At 35.6% G+C, this 23,933-nt stretch overlaps 1 protein-coding gene across 3 annotated transcripts in view; it reads left to right on the top strand.

The window, feature by feature from the left end:
• Nucleotides 1–5,956: 5,956 nt before the first annotated feature.
• Nucleotides 5,957–23,933, top strand: part of CEP120 (centrosomal protein 120) — a 40,103-nt gene continuing 22,126 nt past the window's right edge. Inside the window, exons 1-14 of one of the 3 annotated variants that reach the window (XM_021546195.3) lie at nt 5,957–6,178; nt 7,382–7,538; nt 8,467–8,581; nt 9,466–9,607; nt 11,701–11,849; nt 12,876–13,073; nt 15,565–15,792; nt 16,058–16,265; nt 17,336–17,446; nt 18,684–18,861; nt 20,780–20,929; nt 21,757–21,939; nt 23,428–23,524; nt 23,614–23,766. In XM_021546195.3, coding sequence (XP_021401870.1) covers nt 6,127–6,178; nt 7,382–7,538; nt 8,467–8,581; nt 9,466–9,607; nt 11,701–11,849; nt 12,876–13,073; nt 15,565–15,792; nt 16,058–16,265; nt 17,336–17,446; nt 18,684–18,861; nt 20,780–20,929; nt 21,757–21,939; nt 23,428–23,524; nt 23,614–23,766 — 2,121 coding nt within the window. In that variant the 5' untranslated portion in view covers nt 5,957–6,126. The remainder of the gene's footprint in view (nt 6,179–7,381; nt 7,539–8,466; nt 8,582–9,465; nt 9,608–11,700; nt 11,850–12,875; nt 13,074–15,564; nt 15,793–16,057; nt 16,266–17,335; nt 17,447–18,683; nt 18,862–20,779; nt 20,930–21,756; nt 21,940–23,427; nt 23,525–23,613; nt 23,767–23,933) is intronic. The other 2 variants (XM_021546196.3, XM_021546197.3) reach the window with 2 other exon arrangements.

Raw genomic sequence — 23,933 nt, 5'->3', positions numbered from 1 at the left:
GGTAACAGGGAAAGGGAGATGCATAGGAAAAATCCCAACACAAAGAGAATACCTTTGTGGAGTAATAGAAACAGGTGGAAAGAAACCGTCTGACTGGCTATTGCCAGCAGCTAACACTAAGTGGGTATGTAACACTCTGGGTGTCACACCGTGCATCTCACTGAAACTGTTTAATCCAAGCCAAGACTACTGCATCCAGGTAACGATTATGCCCAGAATTACCTACCATACAAGTGACTACATATATGAACAACAAACTGTGCCAGAACACCATCTAATGAAAAGGGAACCCCTCACTGCCTTAACTATTGCAACTCTCCTTACCATCGGAGGAATAGGAGCTGGAACTGGGGTGGCATCCCTAGTAAATCAACAAAAGGAATTTAAAGCATTAAAAATTTCAGTAGATGAAGATCTGAGTAAAATTGAGCAGGCCATCGATGGATTGGTAAAATCATTAAGGTCCCTATCTGAGGTGGTGTTGCAGAACAGAAACAGAACAGACTTGCTATTATTACAACAAGGGGGATTGTGTGTAGCCCTGAAGGAGGAATGCTGTGCATACGCTGATCATACTGGAGTTGTTACAGACACCATGGCAGAATTAAGGAGAAGATTAGAGCAGAGAAAGAGGGAAAGAGAGGCACAGCAAAGTTGGTATGAATCATAGTTCAATCAATCTCCTTGGTTAACTACCTTGTTATCCACCCTTGCAGGACCTCTGATACTGATAATATTGGGACTGACCTTTGGGCCATGCATCTTCAATAAGGCAATAAAAATAGTAAAGGGACGATTAGAGGCAGCACATTTAATGCTCATTAGGGCAAAATATGAACCCATACACAATGTAGATGAGACCCTAATACTAAGTCACCAAGAGTTACAAAGATTCAGTGAACAAAATAAAGATGAACAAGAAAAAGGGGGGAATTGAGATAAGTGGAAGATCATTTGTTCACTGTGATATGCTCGATTACCTTGGTTTGCATAAGAATGTACTGGTGTGTCTTTGAAATGCTTATTTGCTTACAAGGTGATAAGGAGGTTGAGATTAGAGTCCTGGGTGTGTGTATCTGGTCTGCTTGCTGTATCTCAAAAGAAGAGACTTAGAAGCTATCACAACGACCAGACTCAGACTACATCTGGAGAGTCACGCCTGCAAGGAGAAGGGGGGGGATAAAAGGAAGGTTGGGACAGAACATTTTTGCGCGCCATTGGTGGAGCAGGAGACTCCCCGGCCGCCCAGCGCTGTGCTTTGCCTGCCTTACTCGCTTGCTATTTTAAATAAAATTGCTTTATTGAATTAAGACACTTCAAATTGTCGTGTCACAATTTATAACATTCATGATACATGATATCCATGCGTACAGCTCATGTAAATAGAATTAGGTATAACAATAAACTGTCCAGTGACATTACACCATTTACACATATCACAGCTGTCAGTGGAGAAGAAATACTATTTCTGAAGAAATATATTTCATTGTTTTTTCTTCCATTTTCAGAACTATAAAACTTATTATTTTATTAATCTAATCTTGAAAAGAGCCTTCAGCTTCCCTTCTTCTTAAATTCAAATATCCTTTGTGTAAATGATGGCTTTTTTCTTCTCCAGGTCATACTCTGTGGATCAGTGATTCCAGTTCTAAATTTTGCCTTAAAGACAGTATTTAAAATTTGTCTCTCATATTCAAACTTCATATAAAGTGTACTCTTACTGAGGCTATTTTATGATAAGAAACAACGGAAGACTTAAAGATAAATCCAAAGTATTCCAAAGTGTAACCAAACAACCATAAGGAGACTATTTTTAGAACACATATTCCACTTACATGCAATTTAAATTCCCTCTACAAAGGGGTACACCTATTTATGATTTTTTCTGCCTGAACAATCCTCAAGTCTAAAAGGAGTTCCAAGACAGGTTAAATAAGAACTAAATTAATGATCCTAAGCCAATTAGAAAAGCAGCAAGAAAAAATCTTTCAATGTCAATAGAAACATATTTTAAAAGTTTTATTTAAGATAATGAAGTAAAGAAGGCAGAATGAATTACTTTGTAAAATTAGGTATAAGAAAAGCTATGGAGAAAAAAATGACATGTCATATCCACAGGAAGTGGAAAATAATAGTGAAAAAATCAAAACTAAAAAAAAATAATGCAAAAAATATTTAATAATTAAGAACTGTTAAAACTTAATGGGCTCTAAACAAGGAGGTAAATATAAAAAGCGTTGATTAAAGCATTTAATAATTGCACTCATAAATTATTAACTCAATAGTTAACCATTGTCTATATGACAAAAAATTTGTAACCAATGCTAGCTTAAGCATTGTACCTAGAATTCACTTCTTGATTTGATTTTATGAGCTAACTTATAATATGTATTCACTTGAATTTAATTATGTTGTTTGCTTAGAGATGTGGGATAGGTAAAGATAATAATGAAGCAAAAGATACTGGACAGTCTCTATCTTCTTCACAGAAATTTGAGTGTAAATTGACAAATGAATGCCTTAAGTGTTACAGTTCTAATTCTGTTTCTAAATGAGAAGCATAATAACATTAATTTGTTGAAGATGAATTAAAAGATCCAACTAATAAAATGGAAAAACACATTAATAAAATGTAATAGAAACTGACTGTAGTTGAAACAGGCTGCTTTATGACTTGTTCTCAGTGGACTGGGTTTTTTTACAGTTGTATCTTGGAGGTTTTTAAGTCTATGTAATTGCAGATAGATTAAAACAGTATCATGAATTATTAGAAAGAAGTGTGCTGAATAGAAATAATGTATAAAATCTTTTTAATGTTAGCATTGTCTTTATATTGTATCATTTAGATGTTTTTCCAAATCTGGTACAATTATTGAAGTGTGAGAGTCATTAGTTTGTCCCTATTGTCTGGAGTTTTCCTTAGTTCAGAGTTTTCCTTAGTTTGAAGTCAATAAATGCATTTAGAAAAGAGCAAAACAAATTTCTATAAAGCATGTTTTACTCTTTCATCACTAACCTCTACATATTCAAAACACTCCCTAACTCCTCCACTTCCTGAAGAGGGTTCTCTTTCTCTGCTGATTCTGAATAGTTTATAGCCACTTGTTGCAGCATTCCAGGAGTGCAAGTTATTCCACCATTTTTCTATGACTGCTTGCACTGTAGTATTTCAGCTTCACAATGTTTTCCATTGGTGTAGATGCATTTTAGTTGGGCTACCAATCTTGTCACCTTTTTAGGGGATGAAAACCTAATTCCTGTGTGACTGTTCTCAGGTGCTTCCATGGTTTCTAACTCTTCAAAACCCACCCCTGCTGCACAAATTATCACAGGGCTAACTGAGATCTGCTAGTGTCTACTTGCATACCATGCTTAAATATTTTTGATCATCAGGCCTGCTGCTGACAAATGGGGTATACCTGTCTTAAAGTGAGAAAAGAATCTTTACTCAGGAGTTAACAGGCCTCATTAAAGGTGTTTTAAACTAGATTTGATGAGGAAAGGGGATAAGAACAGGCTCACTAGAAATAAGCCTGGGAGCACCATGATGATCAAAACCCACAAAATTCTGCCAGGACCAGTCTGATCAGTCTCACATTCAGATCCTGATCTGTTATTCCCTTGATCTGCTTCCTGATTCTTCCTTCATCATTCCTTGCAACTGGAACAATAGAGGAGAATTTCATATCTGCTCCTGATCTCTTAACCAGTTAGTCTCAAGATGCTGAATTCCCTTTTTGATTGCCCTTGGACTTCTTATTGCATTTTCATCACTGCCTGCTTGAAAAAGTATTAATAGTTAATAATCTGACGCCTGTACCAGAGTAGAAAATTTCCTACTAACGTCTTTAACACAGGCTTAAGGGGCAGCAGACTTCCTTTAAGACATGGATCCAGAGTGCATATTGGATTTTTTGTTCCTCTCAGAAGAAAGTCTCCTATGACAATAAAACATCTTTTTTTTCTTTTTCTGTATGGAAGCAGTCTTGACACAGGAGGTGACTTAAGCTGACTTAACCTCAGTGACATCTCTGACCTAGATGAACAATCCTTTTTGTTGCTGTTCAGCTGCATTTGCAGAGCCTTGTACCTGTAGTATACCATGGTACTTGGGAGCATGGAGTAGTAATGGAGGGGATGCTCCACTGTGCAAAGCAGGAAATTGTCACCATTTCCCCATATCTCTTAAATCATTATGTTCTGCAGATTAAACAGGATAGGGAATTCCCTGTGTCATGCACCCTGTCTGCCTGACAGATTTGTCCCTGGGAAGGTAGAGAGTTCTTCAAGTAGTCTGTCTCTCACACAGACTCTCTGATGCAGCTTCATTAGAGTCCCACAGACCTGTCACTAAGTGGAGGTGTTCCTCTACCTGGGCACACCTCCCACAGGTATGCTCACTGCAAATGTTCCTGCATAGGGCACATTCTGCATCTGACACCTAGGCAGGCAAATACACAAGGTGAGATACAAGTTAGCAAGACTATGATAGCACAATAAGAAAACAACCTTTGGTGGTTCTTGTATGAGTAGAGAAAAACTCGGTGTACTGCAAAGTAAATGCAGATGATAATACCAAGAAAGTCCCATTGTCTTTTTTGTCTTCTATCTCCTCCTTTTATTTTATTAAAAAATAATTTACTGAAAAGTTTATAGTAATGAGGCTCTTGGCACAGTTTACACCTGTAACATGAAGATAAAAGTCAGGTTAGAGCCAGAAGAGATGTCAAAGGGTAAAGTTTGATGAGTTCCTGATTTAAAGGCCTGTTGTTACCAAAAGGAGGGATGATTTGCCATGTGCAGACATAAAAACCCATAAACCAGCATTAGTCACATGCTCTAAGTCTTTTGTGCTGGCTCTTGTATTTTTCTGACCCTGTGATGAACCAGTCCAGCTTGCTAAACAGGCAAAATGCAAATCCATTAACAGTTACAAGAAGTGATTGTTTATTCAACAGTGGTTCATAAGAATATTATTTTTATGAATCACACCAAGAAATACCAATTTTCAAATAAAAAAGCTGCACGGATAAACTATTTTTGTTATCGTCTGGGATCACGTTCCCTCACTAGCCCATATCACTCACTTTTCAGAGGTCTACCTCCAGGTTTTGTGTAAAAAGTCTCTGTAGAAAGGACCTACAACCCGTCTTGCAGAAGGTGACAGTGATAGAAATTCAAGAACTCAGACTGTAGAGTTGCTGTGCCATGTGCAATGTTATACACCTGAAGATGACACAACAAAAAAGACCAGCCAGAAACTTGGGCAGGTTCAATTCAGATACAAGAAAGTTTCTTTTTGAGAAGTGTTTCAGAACCAGAACAAGATTCTTGCAGAAGGAAAACAGGTTTTTCCTCTCCTGGTGTTTACAAATACTGACTCAGCAACTTTATGAGTACTTATGATACTAAAACTCAAGGATTTTATGTCTACACAAAGATTTTGCTAGGCCATCTACTAAAAAAATACTGCAAACTTAAAAATGGGGTGTTTTACTTCACAGTCAAGATATGTGTGTTTAACTTGGGATGCCAGGTGCAAGGACACACTATTTTGTGATATTCTGCTTAACTGATTATTACTTCGTATGGAAGACAATACTTTAAAAAATTAGCTAAGGAGGACAAAGCTGCATTTTACTACGACTGGATTCAAATTCTCGCGCTCTGACCCTCGTCACAATGCCGGGGGGAAAAAGAACTAAAGAAACTTCCCCGCCTTAATAGAAGGCACGTCTCTGAAGCAGCTGGCGTTCCTCCACTGGCAATGCAGACTGCTTGTGAAAAACCTTTTTATACTTTTATTTGTGAGGTTTTCGAGTACGGTTCCACAGCCCCGTCCGATATTCCGCAGCACAGCAGTGCCGCTCAGCCTGAAGCCACGGGGCGGTGCGGGAGCCGCGCCGCGCAGTCCGGAGGCGGTGCCAGGCTGGAGGCGGCGGCGCCGGGGCGGAGCCGGTGGCGGAAGCGGCGGGGCCGGCGTTGCCGGGCGGAAGCGGCGGCGGTTGGTGTTTAAAGGCTCCGCGGCGGCAAAAGGGCGGCGAGTGGCGGCAAGGCGGGCGGAGTGGCCCGGGAGCTTCCTGGTCTCTCCGCTCCGCCTCGGGAGAAGCCGGGCGGAGCGCCGAGATGGTCTCCAGAGCCGCCGATCGGCTGCTGATCGTCGTCTCCGTGCTGGAAGGTAAGAGAGACGGGCGGGAGGGCCGCGGCCTCCCGGCTGCTGCGCGTCCCGTGTGACCCGGGAGGAAGATGAGGGCTGGTTATGCCTCCGAGTTTTCTCTGGAGACGTGAGCGGGGGGAGCCGAACAGCATTGAGTAAACCGATGTTTTTAATAAAGCTTTGCACGTACATATCTTAGGCCAGGGTTGCCTACCCTCTGTTAGGTTTTGGACGTATTTATCCAATGTATTAAGTGAATGAGAAAAGTAACAATCGTTCTCTGAGGATTTGGGTTTTGTTCTTTTTTTTTGTTGTTGTTGTTTGGTTTTTGGTTTTTTTTTTTGTTTTGGGTTTTTTTTGGGTTGTTTTGTTTTTTAGGGAGTATTACAGTATTTCTATTCCTTTGTAACATCAGCCTTACGCTTTTTTTGGTAGTGTTGACTCAAACGTGTATCTAGTTGGTTGTCTTGCATTTCTATAGGTTTTCGTTTTTCGTTTCTGTAGTCTAATTACAGTGTGTGTGAGTGAGTTATTTGTTAGGATGTCTTTCTCTCTTTTGGACTATTTTAGAGATTAGTGGTGGTTTGGGTTGTTTTGGCTGAATGCTTTCTCTTTGTCAAGTAAATCCTATATCTCTCTGTCCATTTATGTAGTTTGCCAAAGGAGCTTACAAATGAGAGATCCTGTCATATTATATGCTTGTAGTATTGTCTCCTCACACTGTGATATCTGTGATATAAGTAAAGTTTTACTTCTTTTTTGTCATTTCAAATCAGAGTATTGGATAATCCTGAGTCCAGGACCAATTCTATATGGTTTCAGGCACTCTCCTAATCTGGTAATGATTTTTTTTCAGCAAGTGGCTGGAGAAACACCATTCACTACTTTTATAAGATCATGTTTTTCTATTTTGATGTTGGACAGTCATAACATTTTCAATTGAAATAAAGCATTCACTCTATTTCTCATGCCTTTTCCCTTACCAATTACCAATCATAGATTTCTCAAATAATTATAATTGTCTGCTACTTTGCTTCGGTACATAATTTCCTGATTCTTCACAAATAGTCTGTTTCATTTCTGCATAATGCAAACACTTTTTCTTTAAAGATCAGAGCCAGGAAGGTGACATGGGAAATTAATTTCATGTAACTGATTTATGGCATCAGTCTGAGCTCTTGCATCTCTTTTAGTGATGGCACATGCAATGCCACTTTCTTACAGGGCGCTGTTTCCCAAAACGACCCAAGCACGAGCTTGTAGTTGAAGCCAAGTTAGATGGTGAACAGTTGGCTACTGACCCCGTGGAGCATACTGATCAGCCAGAATTTGCTACAGAATTGGCCTGGGAACTTGATAGGAAAGCACTTCATCAGCACAGGTAATGTTAAAAAGTGAAGTCTAATTTGCAAATAAAATTTAACTTTCTTGCCTTTCGAGTTAGTGAAATACAATTTTTGGTTTACTGTCATCTGAATTGTTTCTTGGAAACTTTCTTTTATTTTTATCTACAATAATGTTATGGGAAAATGTACTAATGTACAAAAAAAGGTAGTATGTGGCAAGATAAGTGATGTTTAAGAATTCTAAAGAGTATATTTTCACACTACTAAAAAACACCCCGCAGACTCTTAGAGCAAATTATAATTCTGTAATTCAAACATTGTAGTCAAGCTTCCTTATGCACACTGTGGCACAAAATTAACTTAATTTTAAGTCTGAAAAGTCTGTGTAAATAGTTTTTGAAAATTTCAAAGAGATAAGCTGAGAAATTGAATGTTTCCATAACTGTTATTTAATTTCACAGGTCTTACAACTTACAGGTTGTAATTTTATGACCATATTATAAAAGAAGTTTAAAAAGCTGTGTCATTTTTATTTGACAGAGAAAGATGTCTGTATTTGCCACGTGCTAGGTGTCTTATGTGTGCATTGAAGTAGTCAGGTGGTTTACCCAAAAATCTTGTGCTCCTGTTTTTAAGATGCCACTCCAAGTGAAATTCAAATTTTGTGTGAGGTGCTGTGTTATTTCTTTTATGTGTGTGAGGTGTTTATGTTTTGCTAATGTCTTTTTAACAGCGCTTGAGACTGAGGCTCCAACACCCTCTTAAAAAATTAAACCACTTGTTAATTCTCTCACTTAGTCATGACTTTTGTATGTTCAATATAAATTCAGTTTCCAACCTAATGAAACTAGTTATATAATGTGTTTTGTATCATTGGCTTGCTGGAAATTTACGAACTGTCTTTCAGAACTAATTGCAGGGATACATTTTATATTTGCTATTTCAACTGAGTTACTTTTTCAGACTGCAGCGTACACCTATCAAACTCCAATGTTTTGCACTGGATCCTGTATCTTCAGCTAAAGAGAATATAGGCTATATTGTACTGGATCTAAGGGCTGCACCAGAAAAGAAACAGGTATGTTATGGGGTATAAAGATTTAAAAATCTGTTTTGACAGCAATGCTGTTACAGATAATACAATTTGAATTAAAGCATAGGTTAAACTTTTGAGTCTCGTTTTGGAGTACAACTGATCATACATGGGGGATTTTTTTGATTTTTTTAAGGGGAGAGACGTCTTGACTCTGAGAACATGCACAAATGAAAAACACAGTTGGTACTAATCTTCTTGCTTCTGAATTGAATAATAGGATCACTAGCAACCAATTAATCTACACAATCTCATTATTTAATCAACTGGAAAATTTTGACTAAGCAATAGAAATGGAGCAATTGAATTTACTCTCCATCATGAAATCAAGTCTTGTTTTTTTTCATTGGGCCTCCATAGAAGGAGATGTTAGGTAATGTTTCTGCTGCTGTTTAATACAGCATAGTGTCAGCACAGTATAATTGCTTTTATAAATTTAATTAGCCAATACCCTTGTATCAAGCTTGATCAAAACATTACTTTGATATGGGTCATACAAGGAGTCTGGTGTCTTATTTTGGTATCGTTCTTCTAGAGAAGGACTAATTGTGCAGTTGAAGACTTGAAGGTTTTCTAAGTAAAGATTTATGGTATATTTCTCTAACCTCTGCACTGTATAAGTCAGTGAAAAAAGCCTACTCTGTTCAGGTAGTCATTCAGTAACCATTCTATAGAATATTTTAGTAAAATAGTGTACTAAATAGACCAAATTTTGAAATAAATAAAAATAAAAACCAAAGTGTATTTCTATAGGTGATGAAGTAGAAGTGCTACAGTAAGACTGAGTTTTCTGTAATAGTATTATACTATTTTTTTTTTCTGTTGTATGTAAACACTTTCGGGTCTTATTTTTGTTTCTTACTCTATAGGCACCTAAATGGTATCCTTTGCTTAGTAACAAGTACCCTAAGTTTAAACCTGAAATACAAATTGGTGTTGCATTGGAGGCAGATTCAAAAGCACTGGTTGATGATTTTAAAGCAAAGGAGGCACCCCCTAGAGAAGAGAAGGGTAAGTAACATGACATCACTCAGTTTGAATTAAAAGTCTTCCTGTGCCAGATGACATATCACTTGTTGCAAATGTGCAGTTTTAAGTATCAAGAGAATTTTAATTTCACAGCAGTTCCAGCTGATTAATGTACCTTGTGGTAGTAAATTTTTCAAAGATTCTTTACTGCGATAATTGTGTGACTTTTAGATGGACAAGTTGCAAACCAACTGGTATTTGAAATGAGATTTAGGGGCTCCTAGTTAACTCTGTTGGGTATTTAACTTGTATTTATGGGCTTTAGAAGGTTACGAAAGAAATAGGAGAGGAGCTTCTTTATAGAAGGAAAAGTTTCAGTAGTTTGGGCTTGGAACTGTAAAGAAGTAAAGTGTCTCATTTGTTGGATAGACTTGCTTCTTTTTTGGTGTGTTCTTCTAATCGTTAGGTACTTAAATTATGTGATAGTTAATTTTTTTTTTTTTGTAATAACATACGCTTAATGTTGGGACTCATTCCAATACTGAATTCTCTTGTTTATTTTTCTCAAAGGAAATCAGTGAAATAAGTCAAAAATCTATTGGAACTCAAATGTTAACACTAGTAGGTACCTTTCTGTGCTGTGCCTTTAAGTCACTTTTCTTCTGTTTGTTTTGTTTTTATTTTTAATGCAAGTTAGTAGTTGTTAAAAAAAATAAAAACAAGGCCTGAGAAACTTGATTTAAAGAGTCCCAAAGCAAAAACGTATTTCCATCTTGCCCTGATCTTTCACCCAAATGCCTATCTACTTAACTTTTGGAAAATTAGCGTTTTGGTACATTTTCTCCTGCATACCTTACAGTGTTCTTGCCCTGAAGGTACCTTTTCCCTAATTCTAAATCTGTCATCTATCTGCTGATGATCTGTGGCTGTGATTTTTGTAGAAGTAGAGTGGTCAGTGGCAGTAAGTGTTTTATAAGCCAGAAGCTTCTGGCCCAGAATTTACTGACTTGGCTGTATGTACTTCAGGATTGGTTAAGACAGGATTTAAGTTTTAGTGTAAGATAGCATACTTCATTCTTTCAGATTTACAGCAAAACACAGGGAACCTTCCAATTGTAACATCTGTAAAGGAGGCAAAGAACTGATCCAAGGAATCATTTAGATTCTTTAGTCTGCACTTCCCATGTGGTCTTTGTGCCTGCAAGTTCTCCTGTCCGTCATGAGACTGGCAAACAAAAGAAGACCTTTCTGCCTTTACTCAGCACTGTTTCCCATTTCATGTTTTCTGTGGAATAACTGCTACAAACAAGTGTGCCGGCTTTTTCCTTTCTTTCATCATATCAAAATTAGTCAATATCATATTTACGTGATAGGGAAAAACAAACTTCTGGGCTTAAACAGTTGTAAAACTAATGTTCTGGGCTTTAGGTATGACAAAGCTGTATTACCCAATTCTAGTCTGGTCAGATACTTTTCCATTTAGTATTCATACATTCTTTTTTTCTTTACTGACTTAAGTTGTCTAAGGCTTCCAGTATTTGAAATGGAGCTTTTTTGTTCACAAAATGCTATGTCACTATTTCTATTTGGTGTAACCTGAGGGCTGAATGTGTTGAATTTCTGGTACTATAGAACAAAAACTAGCAAACCAAAATAGAGTTTTATGCATTGAAGACTTCAGATGAAAAATCTTTAAATAAAGCATTCTAAAGATGTGTGGGATGCCATACCATATTTGTTCCAATACATTGCAATATATGCGGTTACTGTCCTGCATTTTCGTTAATGAGCAAAGTAAAGAAATGGCATGGTATACTCTAGCCTGGTGAAATAAACTTGCAGTCACTGTACTGTTTCTCATTGTAACACAAAATAAAAATAGGATCTAGAATTCTGTTGAGCATGGTGTTCAATGTAATAGTTGTGAATAAAAGTTAATTTCAGATTTTTTTGTAGCTGTTTCAAAGTATAGCTCGGGACTACTTTGTTTTTTGCAAACCTTTGGTAACAGGCATCAAGATCTTCATTTGTAATTTCCATGTGTAATGCTTAAAAATAAAATTGCAATTACATATCAGATTGCTGCAGCAATTACAAAAACCACTAGTTACTTACATTTATTTCTTTTCTCTTAGTACTAACCCTTTTTTGTGGACTGGACCCTAAAAGTATTGTGCCAGTCTTGAATGAAGAAGAGGGCTATCATCAAATTGGACCAGCAGAGTATTGCCGAGATCATTTTGTCTTATCTGTAACTATTGTATTTGCCACACAGTTGGAACAGGTTTGTTTCCTTACTATGTGTAGTTTTTAAGAAGTGTTATCCCACATTATTATTTTCATCCTCCCATTCTTCATTTCTAATTAGTTTTTTATGGCTTTTTTGAGTTTATTTAAAGAAATAACCTTGTCCCAAAGTGAATTTATATTCATTTTAAAACTTTAGAAGTCCTTAACATTTCAGACTGCAAATGAAATATAATTATTTTGAAGTACTAAAACTGTGTTTACTTCAAATGATTCATTCTTAACTCTCTACTGCAATATAGTGTAAGAAGTTTGTGTACTGATAATATTAGTCTTCAGTGTGGTGCCCATGCACTGGAGTTCAAACAAGGTGAAATGCTTATGTAAGACTGAGTACATATATTGCCCAAGGGAAGGACTTCCTAGCTTGGATGAAGTCACATCACCTTTAGACCTCAGCTACCATGTTCATGCTGTACTGAGAGCGTTGTTTTAATTGGTCTAGAACTCTTGTATAATAAGAGTTAATAAACTCTTTTCAGTCTTGTCATGTTTTTTTCTTTTTCAGGGAAAATAATTTTCCATGTCAGAATGGTAGGACCTTGAGGAGCAAAATTTACTGTGTTTGTTTGTGGCTTGTGCCTCTTCAGGCATTGAAGTCACAGTTGCAGTTGCCTACAGGATGAAGTAGCTGTTTGTCTGTTTCAATCTTTTATTTAATCACAAAGTATATAACAGTATCTAATCTGCAATATTTATATTGGAAATATTTTATGAAGGCATAGCTGAATACTCAGCTTATGTCTGATATTTGTGTAGTACTTGATGTTATTAAATACATGCCACTTACAGCCCTTGGTGTTGACAAGTCTTGCTCTTTTTTGCTTAAAAAAAATTAAAACATTTTTAATTTGAGCATTAATGTAATAAGATGTGTGGAGGGCAAGCTATGATTTAGGTCAGCTGGTCACTTTAAGCTCTAATTTCCAAACAATTCTTTCAGAATTACTGTAACTCTGCATCAAGGAAAGAGATACATAATTCTCTTCTGCATCTCTTTCAGTTAGTTCCTAGTACTATGAAGCTCCCTGATCGACAACCTGAGTTTTTTTTCTACTACTCATTACTGGGAAATGATGTCACAAATGAACCTTTCACTGATTTAATTAATCCAAACTTCGAGCCAGAAAGAGCTTCAGTTCGAATACGTAGTACAGTAGATGTTCTTCAAGTTTATCTTTGTGCACAGTCAAAATTGCAGGTAAGCTGTTTAATTTCAAATGTGAATGAAAATAAATAATTAAAAAAATAGAGTAGGTCTCAGGTTGTATCTGTGAAGCATTTCTGTTTCCAAAACTAAGATGGTCTTATAGTATTTTGGGTCAAATATAAGTTGATTCTCTTGCTGATATGAGGGAAACCGTAGCAGCAAATTTCGTAGCTCAGGTGGAGTGCTGTCTTTTTAATTAGTTGCTATTACAGCAGACTGGTTTACATATCATGATAAAAGCTGTTGCTGAAATATGATCTTCCAAAGAGCTAATGTGGCTCTCTGAAGAGCTCTGAGCTTTGGGGTCTGCACTGCAGTCAGACCATCTGCAACCCAGAGTCCTGCTTTGTGCTACCTATGGTAGTCCCATACCAGCTGTTCAGGTCACTCTTGCCTAAGCTCTAAAATCACTGTCCTAGGCACTCTTTGTGAATGATAAGTGAGGTCTGTCTTTCTTCCCCCAGTCTGTAGCCAAATGCTGTTTCTAAATACACTTACAGACATTTTTGGGCTGTTATGGGATATTGCTTATCTTTATTTAGCCTTGCCTTTAAATGGAGGACATGGTTTAGTGGTGAGTTGGCAGTGTTAGGTTAACGGCTGGACTCAGCAGACTTAACAGTCTTTTCTGAACTAAATGAATCTATGATTTTAATAAGGTAGTATATTTATGGGAATCTGTGCATGGCTTAAACTAATTAGAAAACAAGAGTCTACTTCATTGAGTGAGAGTGGTGTAGGTTTCTGATAATGTAGCTGGTAAATAAAGTAGAATTAGTTATAGAAAGTAATTTGTGGATCTGGACCCTTTTAAAGTTATTTTTCTTAAAGTTTATACAGACCATTCTAGGGTTTTTATGCAGAGTGGTTCAGGACTGCTTTTGTTTAAGTCTTTTATTGTTTCAAATTTTTAATTTTTTTGTCTCAAGTTTAAATATTATTGTGTAAGTGTTCAGAAACACACATAATCACAGGATATGATTATATGCTGGTCTTTTATTAAGAACTCTGGGAATCAGGGGTGCCAACCCAAATCTGACTCCAACATGGCTTTTGAGCTGAACGTATTTTATATTCTATCGTTATATAACTCACACATTAATTATTAAACTTATATTGTTCTATTATATACATTGACATGAGTTTCTTGTGATCTTTCTTAGGTCCCTGACCACAGTTTCTCATGATTATTCTTATGATTAAACAGTAATTATATTTAATTACTAAACAATCATCACATCTAACAATTATATCAATTATCATGTACTAGCTACACGGTGCGGTTCTAGCAAGTACTAGTTCTTCATGTGCTTAAGGTATTTATTTTTCCAGGGCCTACTTAGCTTATTTTCCTGTTAACCCTAAATTCCTGTGATTTTAAAACCCTTTTACTATAAATTGAAGCAACATGTGTGTTTGGAATTTATTCTTACTCTAAAGCAGTCTTAAAGTGTTTAATATAACATATATGATATCTCTGTAGGAAATTATACATGTTTGCATCATGTGTAAAGAACAATTTTTTGAACAAATGTTCTTGTGTGGTCAGATCCGCATTTTGATTTACAGCTTTCTTCCTTTGAGTTCTCACTCAGCATCTTAAATCTTAGGATATAGGATCAGAGCACTGTGTTCTGATTCTTAATTTTAACATATATTTCCAAAAATGAAGACTTTTGTTGTAAAAGGTGCTAGTTGCCAGACTAGAGTCTGTGTATATGTGTATTGTATGATTGTATTTGTATGTTTGTATACATATGTATGTGCACCTAGATACGTATCCTGGCAGCTCACACCTTTCAGCACGACAGTTTTTGATAAGTGCAATAAATATTAAGAGTGGGAATGCAGTGTTCTGATCTGCTAAATCAAAACTGAAGTGACTCTTATTTGGGAAAAACCAAGTTAGTGTTTGAGTTTCAAAGAGTAACTTTGAGGAAAATAGATTACGTTAGTGTGTGTTGGGTTTTTTTTTAAGATCCATCTTTCACTTGTATGTATAAATATTAAGCTGTATAAGGAATAAACAGTTGAATCAAGTTTTCAAATGATTATATGTACCAGGAATTAAAACCACAGTTACTTAATCCCAAAAATCCTTTCCAGTTAAGTGGTGTCTAAATATATTCCAAAGCCTTTGACTAATCTTTTTCATTACTTTGGAGTCATGCATTTCATGTGCCTATGCATGAAAAGCAAGGATCTGTGCAGTGTTTAGAAGCCACAGAGTACTGAATTTATCCTACAGAAGTAATATGACAGATCCTCAGAAGGGCAGTGCAGTGATTTGCTGCTGCCCTGTCAGTGAGCATATCCCACCTGCTCAAAACTGACATTTCATAGCTGTTCTTACTCTCAGCATGCACAGACAAGGTTAGAGATGATAACCTGTATTTATGCTACCTTTAGTGGAGGGTGCACAGACGGTTCCAGTGCAAATTGCACATATCACTTCCTTTCTAGCACCTTTGTGTGTGTGCAGGTCCATCTTTGCTGTGGGGACCACTCTCTTGGAAGCACTGAAGTTCCCCTGTCTGGACTCCTGAAGAGTGGAAGTGTGGAGATTGACCAACACCCTGTGGCAATAGAAGGACCATTTGTTCTTGTTCCACCAAATAGAGCTAAACAGAAGCTGCCACAGCTGCCTTTGGATCTGGCCCCTACTGTTGGGGTATCTGTAATTCTTCAAAGGGAGAGCTTGACTACCCAGGTATGTCTTACCCATTCATTGTTGATTTAGACACAATTTCACATTAAAAAATTATTGGTATTTCTTAACCATATTTGACTGGGTTTGTGTAACCCTGAAAAATTTAATTGCTTTACATGAATAATCCTTTCGTTGGCATTTTTATATAAATATAATAATAACAAATAATCTCATACTATTAAAAATAATTTCATACTACGAAATGTCATAGACAAAATTTTTCAATACAAGCTATGGTCAATAAGAAAACTATCATTTCATCTAGCCTTTGATTCCCTTAAATGCTGCAACTGAACCCAAACAGCCACGGGAGAAAGTTCTTTCACATGTTACTGGAAAAACAGAGAAGCAGCAGCAGAGATCCCAGAATGTACCATCTCAAGCCAACCAGTGTTCATCAAAAGAAGATGTAGCAACAGAGAGTGAAGTGGAAAGTCTTAAGTTTGAAAAAGGCACAAAACCAAGGAAGAGGGGTATGTGGTATATATTTTTTGCCCAGTTGCTAAGTGTAAGGCTGGCATCATATACTACTCCTTTTAGTATATTCATGAGGTAGTACTCAGTTCTGGTGATAAATTTCAGGCAAGTCAGAATCATTTGCATAAAACAAATAACAGAATGGGGATAAATGTTGTGATTTGAACATGCTCATTATTAAGTACACTTGCAAGAGCCAGATTAGGGATTTGAGGTTGCATAGATTACGAGTGATGTGGATGGTCATCAGCTTGAAAAATCATAACAAAAGTTTTTGGAATTTTCTGGAGCTGTGAATGAGAAAGTTTAGTGCAATGCCTATGAAGAAACTGACTTGCTCAGTGAGATGAAGTGGTCTAATGTTAATTTATTCAATAGAAAAGTAGGGGTAATGTGGGATTTTTTGACATTTCTAAGGAATTATAAAGGTTTTTTTTATTCTAAGTTTTCTAAGGAATGTGGTAATAATTTGTGAAGACAGGTGTTCATATAGTATAGATTCCTGGACAAAACCAAGCAACTGGGTTGTTTTGTTTGTTTTTACATGATCCTTTTGTTTGGACTTGATAGCCCAAGCCCTAGGAAGACTTGTTACTGATTTAAGAGCTGGTAAGTGGAAGAGGAACAGTGATGAGGAATACCATAATTACAAAATAAATCTCAAAAAATGTTGTTTTGATAAATGTTACTGAACATTAATCTTCTTAAAGGATCATTTATTAATAAAGCAGAGTTATTATTTTTCTAATTATATTTGTATTGCTGACCTTTTGAGCTTTGTCCTAAAGATGCCCAGTTCTGTAGAGGAAATTCCATGTCCTAGAATGAGCTCTCAGGATTTGTCTGCTAATTCAGCCAAATTTTCTTTTAATCATAATTGATTTTATTTAAGCAAGGATTAAGTACTTTATATGGAATGCAAAGAGAAAGTATTGTGAACCCAACAGCTGGATTGAATCTCTGGTTAGGAAATTGAGGACTGTGCTTTTTTTATTAATATTAATAATAATTTTATAATTCTATTTTGCTAAGATGTAACACATGTCATTTCACATTTGTCTTTCAGGAGTGCTCACTGGCTACCCTCAAGAGGTTAACAAACAGTGTTTTGAAGAGCTTCCAGCTTTGAAATCGCAGAGCAGAGCAAAATCACCTCTGACAGATATGCAAAATCCTAGTAAGGCAAAATTATTGAATTTAGTACCTTAAATTTAATTTGACTATAGTACCAACTTAATGAAATTTAACAGTAAGCTATATGTACTTAAAAGCTGTATGATCCTAAAATTCCACTCAGCCACCTCTTTGCACCAAGCAATCTACTGGTATTTTACCTGAGTCACTTAAAATTGTTTCATTAATACATTGTGTTAACTAACTGATGTAGTATTACAGCATTTTTCTTTTTTGTAATGGTGATATTAATGCAAGCAAAACACTTAGAAAAAAAAAGGAGGAAAAAATAAAGTCAATATTAGCAATGATGTATTTCTTTAAAAATTAAAAAAGTGGAAGTATTTTAAATAATTATATAGAAAGTGTCAGAACAAGTAGCACTTACAAAAAGTAGTTGAATTCTTATCTCATACTTTCATTCCCTCTTTTTGTATGGGCTTAAAATAGCCTAAATAGCCCTTAAAGACCTAAATAAAATGTCTTGAACACTTTTCAAGGACACCTTTTGGAGACCTGTCTGTGGGACTTGTAGTTTGATGTTTTACTCTCTGAAGGTAGTATTGGGTCTCACTGTATGACATGAGAAGCCTGGATGCAATTGGGCAGTTACTCAAAGTTGCTTCTGCTTTCTAAATTGTAAAATGGATGTCACAGTATGTGGGTTCTGTGACAGAAACAGATGTGCTTTGCACATTTAAGTTTGCTTCAATGGCTAAACCTCACACTGGGGCCAAGGGTGATGCTGCCTTTCATGAGCACAATTGACCTTTTAAGCTGATTGTCTTTGTAATTTCCCTAACGAGGTTAGTTAATTTAAAAAAACCCCTAAATTTCTAAAAATATTTCCCTATGCATGCCCTCAAATTGACTATGAAAAATTAGTATAAACTGAAGTCTTACAGCATCTTTCTGAAGAACTTAATTTCTTTGATCTTAGTGTAAGACTTGTGCAGTGAGTTAAACCTTATATCACTTCAAATATTAATAAAGGAAAAATACTACAATTCTGTAAAAAGATTTAAAGTATATTGGTGTTTTGGTGTTTTTTCTTTGGAAGCAGTAACTTAAGGAGTGGTTATTTTTCACAATACTAATTCATTTTACAAGTAGGTTGCTTCCTTGAGAGATTCCTATCTCATTGCATTAAAATGTGCATATAATAATAATTTATATATTTTGTTATTTTGGGCAGAACAATGCCCAAAAAAATGCACATCAATTCTCTTTTGTGTTTTCAGCTGATAGTGGTCCAGTAGCGATATCTCAGCTTAACCCTGTGGGTCTGTCCAGTCCTTCTGAGCCTGCATCAGCACAGAAAATTGTCATTCCAGCAGCCTCTCACCATTTTTGCTTTTCAATAGACTTAAGAAGTATACGTAGTCTGGAAGTTGGTTTTCCAATAAATTGCATTCTAAGGTACAATTTGTTTTTGTTATTCTTGGTAAATACGAAGTCTTCATAATCTGAATAATTTCTCATGGTAGGTGCCTCTCTGCTTCTTCATGCCTTTTAAAATGTAGCTGATTGTTAGTAGCAAAATACTTTAGAATGTTCATCTGGCTTATCACTAAACTGAGCATTAAAGCTGGTGGGTTAAACTTTACCTTTTAGTGTAATTTGTATTAAATTTAATTTGAATGTATGAGGTTTGACAAGGAACATCCATCTTTAAAGGAATAGGAGAATTGCTTTTCATGTTACTTTCTGGCTACATTTCCCACTCATCAATGACTTGATGAGTTGTTTATTTTTTTTTGTGTTGTTTTTGTTGTGTCTTTTTTTTTTCTTTTTGGTAGTTTCCCACATTGCCCCAAGAACTCTTTATGGTGTTTTAGTAAGAGACAGATCACTGGTTTGTGTATGAATCTGAAGGAAGAAAATTCTCATTTTAATGAAGAATCAGTGTACTTAAATGCATTTCTGAGAGACTTTTAAATAAAGGGATGATTTTGATGGTTTAAAAAATAAATTTTTCTTTTGTTATATTAATTATTGATGGTGTATGTGAAGTGAGTAATTAATAATAGTTTTTGCAATTTGTCTTCTCATTTCCATCAGGGTGTTTTAGATGTTTGTGATGAAATATATCTTCAAATGGTGATTCAGTCTGAAAGCACTGAGGATTTCTAACTAGAGAGCTGCCTCTGCATTTGCTCTACTTCTTTTCTGGCAGAGCTTGTTTCATGCAGTTTTAACTAGACACTGGAAAATCTAGTTGTGGTGGTGGTTCTTGGGGTTTAGATTTTGTCTGAACCAGGTTGAAAAGTTGTGGATGATATGTAGGGCTGGAATATTTTAAAATACAGCTAATATAGAGTTCACCATTAATATCTTTCCATATAGGCTACATTACTAAATAGTATGCAGAAGGCAACATACAATGGATGTAATTTTGTCACATAAATATTTTCTGTAACATTTCAATAATTAATTTGTTTTGTAACAGTAACGACACATAGTTTTTTTTGTTTTATGCACTTGAATTTTTATAGTTAGCGATGAACATGGCAAGAAAAGAGAAACATTGAGATACATAAATGTTAAGAACAGTTGCAGGGTAAAAAATTGCATATTCACTGTAGATTGGAAGCATTATTTTATTACAGTCTAAACAAGTTCTTTAAACAGCTCTTCACAAAAGGTGAAGAATGCAATTTTTATGTATTGAGGCATCATTTGCTGCAGCTTTTATTTTATTAGGAACTTGGCTGACAGCTGGCATCATCAGGTTGAACAAAATGAAGTTTAAGAGGTTCATGACCTTTGCTACAGTTTATCATACACTGAAATATGCCAATAGAGTAGTTTCAGGCCACATTTTAAGTCATGTTGGTAAAATTATTTGACTTGCTTTTTAGTCAATTAAACTGTGGAAATGAAATAGCTAATGAAGTTTTCTAATGGTGCTGACACTGTATATGTATACCTAGTTATCAATTATTGCATGTCAGTCTAGTCTGAACTGTAAATACAGTTAAAGATGTTCTCAAGTAACAATCTATATGTGAGTATAAATTTTTCTTCTGTTTGTCTGCTCAGTTTATATAGTAATTGCAGAGTTCTAGTAAAATATGTATATGTGAATATACAGGTTATTAAAACATTTTTGTCAAAACAACAGCCAATATAAAGAAGCTGGATTGTTCCTGAAGTAAATGACAACATGAGTAATTGAGAGCTAAATTCTATTGCTGAATGTACTAGTAAAAATTCCTTGAACTTTGATGCAAGTCATGGTTTACTAAATTATGTCTAAACTGGTTTTCCTGTTGCAGAAGGTACAAAAAAATTACCTATTTATAGAACTGTTATTTTTGTTATTTTTTTAAATTAGGTATTCGTACCCATTTTTTGGCAGTGCAGCACCTATTATGACAAGTCCACCTGTAGAAGTTAGAAAGAATATGGAAGTCTTTCTTCCAAAGTCATATTGTGCATTTGATTTTGCAACTATACCTCGTCAGCTTCAAGATACTTTCTTCAGGTAGCATTTTGCAATTTTTTTAATCTTAATTACATTTTTCTATATTTTGTTGTAAAGGCAGTCACTTTAAGATTATCAGTTCTAGAATTTAGTGAATAATTCAAGGGCTAATGCCAGTAAATACTTAATAGCTTACTCTTCCAATTTGTCTAATAATTACATTTAAAGTCAGGAGTTCTACAGTTCTTGATTTTCTCTCTGGCATACCTGGGTATTGTTGCTTACAGAAACAACTATATTTGCCATAAATTTTAAAAGTAAAGCTTAATAGCATCAATTTGACAAAGTATTTCTAAAAATATGCATTTTTTTTAATATGCAATAACTATACGATATCTTTAAAAATACAGCAGGTACCTGGAAAGCATCTTGCAGTGTTGAAGGCTGTAAAACAGTTCTCGTAGCACTTCCACCAGCTTTCAATAAATGATCAATACGTAAAATTAAAAAAATCATAAAAATAATATTTTGAAAGTAGCAGTGGAGGGAGATGTATTTTAACTGACAATGGCTAAAATTCATTTGTATGTATTTATAAATGAAGATGATCAAGTTGTATTAGACACCATAACTTCTGTCAGTCACTCACTATAGCATTGTTAGTCCCTAATAATTGAAAGGAATGATTATCTGAACCAAGTGATTGAAAAAATACAAAGTCAGTCAGTCTCATTCCTCTAAATGAAAGACAGTAAAACCAATTCATTTCTGACTTTTGTAACCATCATTGATTTAAGAAGTTACTTTTAGAACATGAGATGCTTCTGAATAATAATGTTTCCTCTTTCATTTTGATGCCTGACATTAAGATCACTTCTTTGTTTCAGATTACCTCTGCTGGTCGAATTGTGGCACAAAGATAAAACAGCCAAAGACTTGCTTCTAGGAGTGGCAAGACTTCAGCTTTCAAGTGTTTTGGCTTCAGAAAAAACCCGTTTCTTGGGTGGGAATGGTGAACAATGCTGGCGTCAGACTTGTAATGAAACAGTCAGTTTCACAGCAGCACAAGGGTAAAACTATTTAAAAAGTACTTAGCTCTGTAGCAAGTTTCCTAGAGTTGTTTGTTTAGTATTTCTCTGAAAAGCAGCAAGCTTTTCCTGGATAGCTTTTTGAATAGGTAAACAGGCTGCAGTGCGCTCAGAGAGAGGTGAATAGGCATCCAAGAGATGAAAAGCTAAACTGACACTTCATATTGAGTAATGTATACACTACTGTCAAAGTAATTATAATAAACCTTCATATAATCATGAGCGTTAGTGATGGGTATCCCCCCTTCTCCCAACTTAATAGAAAATTGACCTCTATCTTTTCTTTAACTTCTGTGGGAAAGCTGGCATGACCTGATTCTGTGAAGAGTTACCTTGTCTCACTATATATTAAGGTTCATACTTTTACTGCTTGTTAAATGAAATCTGGTATTGCGCAAAGCATAACCACCAGATGGCATTCTCAAAATGTAATCAGGTCTGTGTTTTGCTATGCTGACCCCTTCTTATCCTTGCTCTTGTTGAATCATTTACTCAGATTTCTGATGTCAACTAATACAACTCTTGATTTCTTTTTTAGTCAGTAACCAGTGGAAAGTTGTAAGAATTTAATGCAGCAATTTTTTTCAACTTGAGTGAAATATAAGCATTTATTGGGATTTTTTTCCTTAGCAAATAACTGTAAAAAGCATTTTAGTGTCATCTATCTGTATTTGCTGAATGTGAATTTCTGAGAAAACTACAGCTGTGGTTAATTCCTTCAGCATCATGTTCTGCAGCTTCCAGGTGACAAGTGATTGTGTAATTTGCCTTACTAAGTGATTATCACTGAAATGAGAGGTTTTGTTTTGACCAAGGTCTACACTTCAGTGTACTTTCATGTGAGACTTTTGATCATTTCAGTTACATGACTTGTGTTCCTTCTCTTAATACCTTTCTGTGCAAAAGACTGGCTTTGTTTGTCACCTAGCTGTGATTAGAGACAAGGCAGTAGAAAACAAACTGTTCTTAAGCTGAAGCTTCCATAAATGTGTTTTTTAAGTAATCCAAGGATGTTTCACCACAAATTATATGCTAAGTTACTTATATTGTGGATAACTAGGAGGTTACTGTTAAAGGCTTAACAAGGAAAGCTAAGGGAATTCAATGAGTATCATAAGTTGAGGTCAGCAGTAGTGTCTGTATATGAGCAGTTACATAATTAGAAAGACTTAAGACTGTAGGTATAATTTTGGTTTATTCCCTCATTGCAGGAATTGATTATAGTAATCTTTTAGTTAAATATGTTTCCAATGACGAGTTATCTGTTTAAGTCAGAAGGCTTGTTGTAGATTGATAAACTAGGCCCTATATTTAGGAAAGTGTGTTTAGGCTCTCACGTAGGCAACTGTTTAGAGATTCTGAACTTGGACAGAGCAACTTCAGCTTTGCTGTTTTGTGTGTTGTCTTAAAATTCTTTTTCTGTATCTTTAGACAGTTTGCATTAAACTAACATTTTAATGCTATTTATAGGTCAGGCAGCAGAATAGCAGAGCTTTCATACACCATCACCTTGGAAGACTACGGACTTGTCAAAGTGCAAGAAGTTATGGTGTCAGATTCTTCTCAAGTAAGTTTTATATAAATCTTTGCGTTTTCCTTTGAACATGTCTTTGATAAGTTGAGGTTTCAATGAAAAATCCACTTTTATTATATCAGGAAGTAGGTGCTGGTCAACAACGGCATGTTGCTCACACTCAGCTTCTCTGTGCCCCAGAAGACCATCCAGAACCTCGAGAAACTCTGGAATACAAAGCAGCACTGGAGTTAGAAATGTGGAAGGAAATGCAAGAAGACATTTTTGAAAATCAGGTTTTTACTCTCTTTTTTATTACCTAAACTATGTAATTGCCAGAGAAGTTTTAGCAGAATTGGTACAGAGAGTAACTTTAATTGTATTTTATTTTACCGGTTTCAGTAAGAACTAAATTTTACTCATACAGAATAATAAAACTTCAGATGTAAACTACTCCATTCAC

This window comes from Lonchura striata, chromosome Z (assembly GCF_050655825.1).
Source record: "Lonchura striata isolate lonStrDom1 chromosome Z, ASM5065582v1, whole genome shotgun sequence".
Taxonomy (NCBI): Eukaryota; Metazoa; Chordata; class Aves; order Passeriformes; family Estrildidae; genus Lonchura; species Lonchura striata.
Note: the sequence above shows the minus strand (reverse complement) of the source record. Positions and strands in the feature narration are given on the sequence as shown.